At 42.2% G+C, this 12,440-nt stretch overlaps 1 protein-coding gene across 4 annotated transcripts in view; it reads left to right on the forward strand.

Annotated features, from left to right (window-relative positions):
- kcnq1.L (potassium channel, voltage gated KQT-like subfamily Q, member 1 L homeolog) overlaps positions 1 to 12,440 on the forward strand; it is an 83,258-nt gene that overhangs the window by 14,865 nt on the left and 55,953 nt on the right. For 2 of the 4 annotated variants that reach the window (XM_018256398.2, XM_018256400.2), the window contains exon 2: positions 6,895 to 7,325. In XM_018256398.2, coding sequence (XP_018111887.1) covers positions 6,970 to 7,325 — 356 coding nt within the window. In that variant the 5' untranslated portion in view covers positions 6,895 to 6,969. 4 annotated transcript variants of the gene reach the window in all.

Genomic DNA, 12,440 nt, shown 5'->3' on the forward strand with positions numbered 1-12,440 from the left:
AGAAAAACATTTAAACATTATAAGTTGATGAAAATCAATAACTTGATTTTTCTTCCAATAAGGATTCGGTTCGGGATTCGGCCTTTTTCAGCAGGTTTCGGGTTCGAATCCTTCTGTCCGGCCGAACCGAATCCTAATTTACATATGCAAATTAGGGGCGGAGAGGGAAATTGCGTGACTTTTTGTCACAAAACAAGGAAGTAAAAAATGTTTTCCCCTTTGCACCCCTAATTTGCATATGCGGTTTGGCCGAATCCAATATAGTTGATTCGGTGCAACCCTATTAATTATACAGTATCTTAGTTTGGATCAAGTCGAAGGTACTGTTTTATCATTACAGAAAAAAAGGGAATCGTTTTTAAAAATTTGGATTATTTGGATAAAATGGAGTCTATGGGACACAGCCTTTCTGTAATTCGGAGCTTTCTGGATAACGGGTTTCCAGATAATGGATCCCATACTTGTATTATCCTGTATGTTCCAATTATTTTTTATCCTGCAATACTCTACAAAACATGTTATTGCCACAAGGTGGCAATGTGCAACACTTTATTTATAAATCAGTACTCCAGGAGCGGTCAAATAGGGGGCACTTGGGCATTAACCCTGATATGTAATAAAAGGCACAAGGTTTTCCCAGGCGCAGCAACCCATAAAAAAAACCCACCATTAGTGTTGTATTCATGTTATTTTAACTGCACTTTGGCTAATACATGGTAATAGCTATTTGGTTGCTATGGGTAACTAGACCTAAAGGATAACTGAAATATCATTATTGTACCAATGTGTGCATTTGCATCGAATTTACCCAATAGTCAGCTGGCGCCTACACCACAGACACAATAGTCCAGCTGTGCAAACACAGGCTCATTTATAAACACTTAACCAATTGGCACCTAGGCAGTAACCCATAGCAACCAATCAGTGATTAGCTTTTTTCAACAGCTGAAAGTAGAACAGGCGTATGGCCTACTTAAAGGGGTTGTTCACCTTTAAGTTAACTTTTAGTATGTTATAAAATTGCCAATTCTAAGCAACTTTTCAATTGGTTTTTGAATTATATGCCTTCTTCGTTTAACTCTTTCTAGTTTTCAAATGGGGGTCACAAAACTACTGCTCTGTAAGGCTACAAATGTATTGTTATTGCTTTTAAACTGCCGTTTGTCGCCCCTGTCCCCTTCCCTTTATTCGTGCAAATTTTCTTCATCTGGACCGGAGCAATGGTGATTGGCGCATGGGAAATGTAAAAAATTATTTTGAAATCAGACATGGGGCAAAACATTTTGTCGATTTCCCAGCTGCCCCTGGTCATGTGACTTGTGCCTGCACTTTAGGAGAGAAATGCTTTCTGGCAGGCTGCTGTTTTTCCTTCTCAATGTAACTGAACGTGTCTCAGTGGGAAATCGGTTTTTACTATTGAGTGTTGTTCTTAGATCTACCAGGCAGCTGTTATCTTGTGTTAGGGAGCTGTTATCTGGTTACCTTCCCATTGTTATTTTGTTTGGCTGCTGGGGGGGGGGGAAAGGGAGGAGGGTGATATCATTCCAACTTGCAGTACAGCAGTAAAGAGTGATTGAAGTTTATCAGAGCACAAGTCACATGACTTGGGGCAGCTGGGAAATTGACAATATGTCTAGCCCCATGTCAGATTTCAAAATTGAATATAAAAAAATCTGTTTGCTCTTTTGAGAAATGGATTTCAGTGCAGAATTCTGCTGGATCAGCACTATTAACTGGTTCATTTTGAAAACATTTTTTTTCCCCATGACAGTATACCTTTAATTTAAAGGCAACAACCCCATTGAAAGACTACTGAGGCTGTTACCACTTTAAGGAGGGTTGATAGCTGAAAGCTATGCATTCACCGTCAGTTTCTTAAGGTGGCCATACACGGGCCGATAAAAGTTGCCGACAGACCGAGTCGGCTACTTATTGGCCCGTGTATGGGGCCCCCCGAGGGGCTTCCCCGATCGAGATCTGGCCGAAAGTCGGGCAGATCTCGATCGGATGGGACTAAAAATCCCGTCGGACTGCGGCCGCATCTGTTCGTTGATGCGGTCCCGCGATCCGACCACCCGTTCCCATTCGTTAGGATCCAATCGTTGGGCCCTAGGGCCCACGATCGGATCAGGCCGATATTGCCCACCTCAAGGTGGGAATATCGGGGAGAGATCCATTCATTTGGCGACATTGCCAAACGAGTGGATCTCTCCGTGTATGGCCACCTTTAGTCTCACCTTTATCTCTCAGGTTTATCCCTCAGATTGTGTTGGGGGCGGCCCCTACAATTTGCAATTATACCTTTGCCCATAGGGGGCCCATTCAGGCTTTAATCCATGTACTATTTGTAGTTACGCCCTTGGCCTGAGGGTTGAAAATTTCCAAAGTGTTTATAAACAGTGCAGTGATTTCCTTTGTTCAAGCTAATATCTGCACAGCCTATTAAAGGGGATGTAAACCCCAAAATAACATTTTTGTCATTCTAAGCAACTTCCCATTATACCATCATTACAATGGTTTTCGTTTTTTTTTTTTTACATTTTATTGCCATTGAATGAATATCTTGCTATTCTCTGCACTGCTGGTTCTGATAGATGAAACCATGTAACCAGCTGCCAAAGAAGCACACAATGCATTGCAATGAGAACTGGCTTCCGTCACACTGACTCAAGAGTCAGAACCAGCAGTGCAGAAAGGGACAGAAAAAGACTGCTTTCAGTTACAAGTAAGAGACAAAAGCTGTGAGGAGCATAGAGTGAGCAGGGGGCGGTTTGAGGGGTGGACTGGCACCATTGGGGGCAGGTCCAATGATGTGGCAGTTGACAATAAGCTGATCACTGCGCCATTCACTTTAAAGCCCTGTTCAGATTTCCTAATTTCAAAATCAGGACAGGCCTCCTGAAAACCGTGTTGCTTGAAATTGGCCACGTCGAAAAAAAAAAAATCACTATTTAGTTATTGACTAAAAAAGGAATCTCCTTCAATAACTGATCACTTTATACCTTAACCAACTCAGTTGGTTAAATCAGAAGAAAACAGGTTCAGAGAGTCATTAAAGCTCACACGGTCTCTTTGTTTTGACGTTTGTGATTCCAGAAACAGGGATCAAATATTTAAGTTTCTCCATATGTAAAATATACGTCAGTCTGTGATTCCGATTTGTTAAAAAAAAAAAAAATTTGAAAAATATTTGAACACCAAAATTGGGATGTCCGGGTGAAAACTGGACAGGTGGCAACTCTAGAGGAGCGACATCTCACAGGAACCCTTGTGCACTTTATCCATACTGTGTCCATCTGTGGGTTCTGGCAAATGCTGCTATAAGGTGCCATAGAAAGTCAGTATTTAGTGGCCTGGTGTGGGCTGTTTGGGCCTCTGTGCACCTGAAATGCCAGGACCTATTTTAATTCTTAGTCCAGCCCTGCTTGAAATTGTTACAAAAATATCTTATCTGCTGCTGTGGCTGTTCTGGGCTCTCTGCCAAAAGCCAATTAAGTTAGAAACTTTGTTTCTTTTTCTGGCTGTTCAGTGCAGAGAAGAACAGGACTTTCCAGTACAAACGAGGGACTGCGGGTTGAGCTGTCAAAAGAGGGACTGTCCCTCTAAAAACGGGACAGTTGGGAGGTATGTTTTATCACCGCTGTCCCTTTAAATGTCAGACTCTCGGCACCCGCCAGCCGAATTTCGCTTCTCTTTCAAGCCTGCACAGTTGTGCCTGGAATGGAAAGTATTTTTTTCTTTCTCCCATTCAGGGAATTGTATTCATTACAAGCAGATGCCTGTTGCACGTGTATAAGCACCGTGTACCCATACAGAGGCATGAAGGTGCCCTGCCCCTAACTTACAATACAATCATCTGCATTCCCTTTATGCAGACATTTAGCTTTGCTCCTGGGGCGTCTGGCCTGGTATCACTATCAGCCTATGATAAAGTGCCCACTAGCACAAAACGCGTAAGGCTATGTAATTATTTATTTTTGTGGCCTAAATAAAGTTCTCAGTTATTTTACAAGCCTGTTTGTGGGATCTGGGAGTCCCTGCCATTTTTCTTCTTTGGTTCGATACCTCCACTAGAGTCCTGCGCGGGTCCATTTTTTGAAACCCATGCCCGATCCGTACCCGCATTCTTACCGTCTTGGACCCGCTACCCAACCTGACCCACAAGTACCTTATCCGCAACCCGGACACGCGACCTGCTGAACATCAAGAATCAGGAAGTGCTGTCATTGTAAACCGGAAGTGACATCATCGGAAGTAGGCGTGGTCTCAAAAAAAGGAGTAAAAGAGGAAGTGCTGTCATTGTAAACTGGAAGTGACGTCATTGGAAGTAGACGTGATCAGAAAAAAAGAGTAAAAATCGCTATTGAGAAGACCCGCGGCCCGACCTGCACAACCACCGACCCGCGTCTATATCCGCACCTGGAACTTCTTCCCAAAACCCGCAGGGTATATCCACCCGTGGTTGATCCCAATGTTATTAATAGGGAAAAAAGATAAATATATAGGGACATGAGCTAAAGTCCTGCAGCGGGTTGGGTACCTGCAAGAAAAGTGCGTACCCTGCAGAATGAAGGTAGGATTTTCAGGTGTGGGTATAGATGTTGGTCTGCGGGTTGCGGGTCTCATCTAAATTTATGCTATAGTGTCTATATTTTACTCCTTTTAAAATTTTACAAAACTTGTTTCTGTCACCACCCACTTTTGATGATGTCACTTCCATTTTGCAGCAACATCACTTCCTGTTTAATGGTGGCCAGCGGGTTGCGGATAAGGCAGTTGCGGGTCCGGGTCAGGTATGGTTATCACTATCACCATGCAGCATTATCTTCAGGAACGGCACCCACATGCATTTATATGCTGTTCATCAAAATACAGTAGAACCCCCATTTAATGTTTTTCAGGGGACCAGAAAAATATGGTATAAAATCCAGGAAAATGTAAAATCGGTAGGGATGCACCGAATCCAGGATTCAGGATTCGGGCAGGATTCAGCCTTTTTCAGCATGATTTGGATTCGGCCAAATCCTTCTGCCTGGCGGAACCGAATCCAAATCCTAATTTGGGACTAGGAGGGAAATCGCATGACTTTTTGTCACAAAACAAGGAAGTAAAAAATTATTTTCCCTTCCCAGCCCTAAATTACATATGCAAATTAGAATTTGGTTCGGTATTCGGCTGAATCTTTCGTGAAGGATTCGGGGGTTCGGCCGAATCCAAAATAGTGGATTCGGTGCATCAGGGAGATGTATTATGTATAATATATAGGTGGGACCACAAAACAACAATGTAAAATGAGGGGAAACTCAGGGGATGTAAAATTGAGATTCCACTATAATGGCCCAAACTTCATATATATTTGGCATATAACATATCTTCATATAGATTTGTGTATTTTTTAGACTTTTTTTCACTACATATATTGGGCTGTTTTTGGGCTACTTTTGAAGTGCCCCTTGGCTAGTTTTTGGCTGGTTTTGTAGCTGACTTTGGCTGGTTTTGAAAATTACACCTGACACTCTGTTCTGTACTAAAAGTATTCTCGCTTTTTCCGGTGACTTTCCTCAATTTCAGACAATTTTGGGGTGAAAATCTGCTGGCCACCAAAATGTCTAGGGGTTGAATTGTTTTACCAATATTTATTGAAATTGTATATGAATTAGAGCCTCATGGGACCCCCTATACCTCCTCGTCCCCCCTCTATACTTACACTCCTGGTGAAGGGGGACCAATCTTTCCCATTTTGCTTCACGGAAAAATGTGCAAATCAGTGAAATTGAAAAAGTAGTATTTTCACGTATATATTAATTTACTTTTTTTTTCCACTGCAAATATTGTGCTATGTTTGGGCTACTTTGGAAATGCCACCTGGCTAGTTTTGGGCTGGTTTTGTAAATTAGACCTGGCAACCCTGGGGCTCTGTTCTGTACCAAAAGCATTTTTGCATTTTCCGATGACTTTCCTTAATTTTAGACAATTTTGGGGCGAAAATCTGCTGGCCACCAAAATGTCTAGAGGTTGACTTGTTTTACCAATATTTATTGAAATTGTATATGAATTAGAGCGTTATGGGACCCTTTTACCTCCTAGTCCCCCTCTGTAATTCCACGGAAAAATGTGCAAATCAGTGGAAATTGAAAAAGGAGTAATTTCACACATATGTTCATTTATTTTTAAGACTTTTTTTTTCACTGCACGTATTGGGCTATGTTTGGACTACTTTTGAATTGCCTCTTGGCTAGTTTTGGGCTGGTTTTGTAACTGACTTTAGCTGGTTTTGTAAATTACACCTGGCAACCCTGGGTACCAAAAGTATTCTTGCATTTTCCGATGACTTTCCTCAATTTCAGAAAATTTTGGGGCGAAAATCTGCTGGCCACCAAAATGTCTAGAGGTTGACCTGTTTCCCCAATGTTTATTTTAATTGTATATGAATTAGAGCCTTATGGGACCCCCTATACCTCCTCGTCCCCCCTCTGTACTTACACTCCTGGTCTTTCTCATTTGGCTTCACGGAAAAATGTGCAAATCAGGGAAAATTTAAATTGAAAAAGGAGTAATTTTCACACATATGTTCATTTATTTTTAAGACTTTCGCTGCACATATTGGGCTATCTTTGGGCTACTTTTGAGGTGCCTCTTGGCTAGTTTTGGGCTGACTTTGGCTGCTTTTGAAAATCAGACCTGGCAAATATTGGATGAAATGTATGTGGGAAAGTTGCTGAGAATGTCTCTGGTGTAGCTGAGTGCACAGGAGTGAATGGCAAGGATCAGCCCCAGCAGGAGCTCTGTACAGCAAACCCCTCCCCTGCCTGTGAATAGTCACCCAGGGAAAGTAATGTGGGCTGGATCTGACTCCGGGACTCACCGCATTTCCCTTCTGTGTTTTCCCTTTAGACTGAGACAAGTCTCCACCGACTACAGAGTCGCGACCGACTTTTCCCCCCCAACTTGTTTTGTACCGATCGCCCGATGTCATCAGAACAGCCCGCCTGGACTTTCGGACTCTTCACTCCCGACCAGAACAAACAGGCGCCGCTGGAGATGAATGAAAATGCCATTAACAGTCTGTACGAGGCGATCCCCCTGCCGCAGGACGGGAGCAGCAATGGGCAGCGGCAGGAGGATCGCCAGGCCAATTCTTTTGAACTGAAGCGCGAAACGCTGGTCGCGACCGACCCCCCACGACCCACCATCAACTTGGATCCGAGAGTTTCCATCTACAGCGGCCGCCGACCCCTTCTCAGCCGGACCAACATCCAGGGCAGAGTTTACAACTTCTTAGAGCGGCCCACCGGCTGGAAATGCTTCGTCTATCACTTCACTGTGTAAGTAGAGTCTGTGTGAGTCTATTAACCTTCAGTGTGTGAATTGCACTAGTCCTTTCTACTGCCCTCTTCTTATCTCTACCCTTGCTGCTGTCTTTCCATAGCAGGAAATATGGTGTGCAAAGAAAATAGCATCCCCCCAGCCTGGAACAGTCCACTTTCCCCCTGCAAAAATAAATAAAAAAATGGGGTGGTTCACCTTTAAATTAACTTTTAGTATTATTATAGAATGGCCAATTCTAAGTAGTTTTTTTTTTTAAATTATTTGCCTTCTTATTCTGACCCTTTCCAAATTTTAAATGAGGGGTCGCTGACCCCATCTAAAGCTCTTAAAGGCTACAAATGTTTTGTTATTGCTCTATTTTTCTATTCAGGCCTCTCCTATTCATATTCATGCGTCTCACTTAAATCAGTTGCTAGGATTCTTTGGATCATAGCAACCAAATTGCTGAAACTTCAAACTGGAAAGCTGCTGAACAACTCAAAAACCACAAATAATAAAAAATGAAAGCCAATTGCAAATTGTCTCGGAATATACCTCTCTACGTCATACTAAAAGTTCATGTAAAGGCGAACAACCCCTTTAAAGGACCAGTAACATCCAATTTTTTTAAAGAAAATTCGTTAGTTTAAAATGAAAAAAAAAAACCACAAAGGCGAATTAAACTTTGAAGTCTTTATTAAGAAATACCTTACAGAAACTCCGCTTTCGCTCCTCTTCAGAAAAGGCGACAGGGCGACGATCCATCGTGCGGCACTCCCTGGCTATCTCCTATAAGGAAAGCAGGTAGGGGAAATCAAGCGCCGCACGATGGATTGCCGGATCAAGCTTATCTGAAGAGGAGCGCAAGAGGAGTTTCGGTAATTTATTTCTTAATAAAGACTTTTTTTTTTTAAATTGATGTTAGTGGTCCTTTAAATCCCTGCATGGTTGCTAGGATTATTTCAATCATAGCAATTAGGGATGCACCGAATCCACTATTTGGGATTCGTCCGAATCCCCGAATCCTGACTCGGAATACTGAACCGAATCCGAATATGCAAATTAGGGTCAGTAAAGGAAAAAGTGGAAAAAATTATTTTGTGATGAAAAATCACGGGATTTCCCTACCCGCCCCTAATTTACATATGCAAATTAGGATTTGGATTCCGTTCAGCCAGGCACAAGGATTCGGCCTTATCCGAATCCTGCTGAAAAAGGCAGAACCCTGGCTGAATCCCAAACCAAATCCTGGATTCCGTGCATCCCTAATAGCAACCAAATTGCTGAAACTGCAAACTGGAGAGCTGCTGAATAAAAAGCTAAATAACTCAAAAACCACAAATAACAAGAAATTAAAACCAATTGCAAATTGTCTCAGAATATCACTCTCTACATCATACTAAAAGTTGATTTAAAGGTGAACAATCCCTTTAAGTCTGTAATTCTTTAATTTAGATCCAGATGCTTAAAGTCACGTAAAAAAAAAAATCATGTAAATATTAAATAAACCCAATAAGCTGGTTTTGCTTCCAATAAGGATTAATTATATCTTAGTTGGGATCAAGTACAAACTACTGTTTTATTATTACAGAGAAAAAGAGAACCATATTAAAAAATCACTCTCTTCGTCATACTAAAAGTTAATTTTAGGGTCCACACGCTCAGATTCGGGCGACAAATGTTCTCTTCCTCTGGGAGACTGATCTCCCCAAAGTGATGGCTAGAATGTAAATCGCCGGCGGGATGGCAATAGGTTCGCTTTGAAATGTCCCCCGATGTTGCCTCACGAGGAATTTTCGGGCGACTTAGGAAAACGAAGCGCTCCGCGTGCCATCCTACCGGCGATTTACATTCTAGCTGGCGGGAGGCAGTTAGGGGAGATTAGTTGCCCCGAAGAAGAGGAGGTTTGTCGCCGGGCGACTAATCTCCCAAATTTGAGCCCTGACCCTTAAGGTGAACAACCCCTTTAAGTCTACTAGAAAATCAAACCTGGGGTCTTCCGGATAACTGATCTTTTCATAATTTGGATCTCCATACCTTAAGTCTACTAGAAAATCAAGTAAACATTAAACAAACCCAATAGGCTGTTTTTGCTTCCAATAAGGATTAATTATATATTAGTTTGGATCAAGTACAAGTTACTGTTTTATTATTACAGAGAAAAAGGAAATCATTTGTAAAAATTTGGGTTATTTGAATTTATTTTTTTATAGTTTTGTAATTATTTGCCGTTGTAGAGTCTGTAGGAGATGGCATTTCCGTAATTCGGAGCTATCTGGGTAACCGGTTCCAAGACCCTGGATAATCGTTCCCATACCTTTATTATTTTGGGACACTATTAGGTAAATGGTTTGTAGCCGACTTAGGGCCATGTCACAGGGAAAGAGTTGTTGCGCCCGACTAATCACCCCGCATGCCATCGACTTTAAAGAGTTGTTAATGGGGTGGTTTCCCCTTTAAGTTAACTTTTAGTATGTTATAGAATGGCTAATTCTAAGCAACTTTTCAGCTGGTCTTCATTTTTTCTTTTTTATAGTTTTTACATTATTTGCCTTCTTTTTCTTCTTCTTCTGACTATTCAAAATATTTCAGCTTCATTTTGTTCCTTAAGGTATTATTTTGTTGTATATTAAAACGCCATGGAGTTGTTTCCCCTGTCCTGCTTAGTTTTCCATGAATCAGTCACTTTGCTATTTATCCCCGTTATGGTGTTCAACGTCTTGGTTTCTTACCTTGACTAAACCCACCTGACAATGCCTCTTGTTGCACTTGGTGTTGTGATGTTTTGTTGGCGTGTTTTGTGCTGTTTCCAGTATGAATGGGGCGATTAGTGGTTAGAAAATATCCCACTCCAGTGAGGGCAGCCATGCTGGCGCGCACACACATGTATATACTGAGCAAGGGTCCCAGCTCACACAGTTATGTGCCTGACCTGGGATACTTGCTTAAAGGAGAATTCAGCCCTTAAAGGGCATGTAAAGGCAACAAAATAAAATAAAATCTAATTTTTACTTTCTTTAATGAAAAAGAAACCCATCTCCAATATACTTTAATTAAAAAAATGTGCACCATTTTTATAAAAAAACCTGACTGTATGCAGTGAAATTCCCCCTTCATTTACTGCTGTGGATAGGAATTGTCAGACGGTCCCTAACTGCTCTGCAGGGAAACAATAATACTTATGAACAGCAGAGGGAGCCCTCGCCTTACTTCTCAGCCATGCAGAACTCAAGCAGCTTTGTTTGTTTCCCTGTTATGATCATTTATGATGATCCCTAAGCAGCCCAGACCACACTGAGCATGTGCGTAGTCTTGGTCTTGCAAAGATGTTTAACAAAGTTACAAGATGGTGACCCCCTGTGGCCAACTTTGAAAGCATAAATCATTTGTTTGATTAGGCTTGTGGTGTTTATGTTTAGTATACAAAATACAGCATTTCTAGCCTTATTCTATTTTAGACTTTACTTTCCCTTTAACTTAAAAAACCTTACCCCCCCTACCCTACGTAGACCCACCCAGCCTAGCTGCTAACCCATTGAAATGCCCCAAACTTTTTACTTACCCCTCTGTGCAGATTCAGGAATCGCAGTTCACGGCAGCCATTTTCCGGGTGCTTCGGCATGCGCCGAAATAGACGGAAATTGCCGAAGCGCCAAAAGAGGATACGAAGACCCGTATGATGGCTGACGTGAACTGCGATGCCTGAATGTGCACAGAGGGGTAAGTAAAAAGTTAGGGGCATTTCCCCAGGTTATCAGCTAGGCTGCGGGAGGAGGGTCTATGTAGAGTAGGGGGGTAGGGTTTTTTAGTTAAGGGTTGAATTCTTCTTTAAATGGGATGGCTCAACTTTAAGTTTTTAAATTATTTGACATCTTCTTCTGACCCTTTCCAGCTTCCAAATGGGGGGGGGGTCACTGACCCTATATAAAAACAAACAAACTGTTAAAGGTGAACTAACCCTTTAAGGAACTATTATTTTATGTAAACATACTCACTCTCATTTGGACATAGCCAAGTGCTCCGCCACTAACGTGGTCTGCATGCAGAGGGTTACAGAGGGTAGGCCCTGATTGCAAGCTATTGGGCCGAGTACTTGAGCTGTGTGTCACAACCTGCAGTAGTTCAGAAAGTATTTGTGACACATTTGGCTGTGCTGTAAAGCATGCGTGGCTTGTTGTCAAGGCCCCTGCCCCGGCTGCCAGATGTTTTGGCTCTTGGAATAACATGATTCTCTCCACAAGTAGGAACTTACTCATAGACTGTCTTGCACTTTCATCTGACTGCACTTGTCTTTCTTTCTTTCTTTCTTTCTTTCTTTCTTTCTTTCTTTCTTTCTTTCTTTCTTTCTTTCTTTCTTTCTTTCTTTCTTTCTTCTTTCTCTCTCTCTTTCTCTCTCTCTTTTTCTCTCTCTCTCTCTTTCTCTCTCTCTCTCTCTTTCTCTCTTTCTCTCTCTCTCTCTCTCTCTCTCTCTCTCTCTCTTTCTTTCTTTCTTTCTTTCTTTCTTTCTTTCTTTCTTTCTTTCTTTCTTTCTTTCTCTCTTTCTCTCTCTCTTTCTCTCTCTCTTTCTCTCTCTCTCTCTCTTTCTCTCTCTTTCTCTCTCTCTTTCTCTCTCTCTCTTTCTCTCTCTCTCTCTCTCTCTCTCTCTTTCTTTCTTTCTTTCTTTCTTTCTCTCTTTTTCTTTTTTTCAGTAGGAGGCTGAATTCTCTATCAATCTCTATCATTCTCTATCCCTGGGGCTGGTGGCACATCTTTGCACTGCTTAATTGCTGCTGTTTTCTGGGGAAAATAGCTAATAAAGTACTTTGTATTACTGGGGGTACAATGGGAAGTGTTCCCTCTAAGGGTAGGGACACACTGGGCGATTTGGGGAGTTTTAGTCGCCTGGCGACTAATCGCCGCGACTTTTCTCCCCGAATGCCTCCCCTCACTCTGCGCCTGGCTAAAATGAAAAATCGCCTGCGCTAATCACACGCGGCGATTCGTTTTCCGAAATCGCCCGAAGTTGCCTCACGAGGAAACTTCTTGGGGGGCATTCCAACCACTAAAATACTTCTGCCCTAGGCCCAGGCCTTGGTGGCCTTTCCACAAATCCGGGCCTGCCTGCAGCTTGTCCTGATAACCCTTGATCGACC

The sequence above is a fragment of the Xenopus laevis genome, chromosome 4L (assembly GCF_017654675.1).
Source record: "Xenopus laevis strain J_2021 chromosome 4L, Xenopus_laevis_v10.1, whole genome shotgun sequence".
NCBI classification, from domain to species: Eukaryota; Metazoa; Chordata; class Amphibia; order Anura; family Pipidae; genus Xenopus; species Xenopus laevis.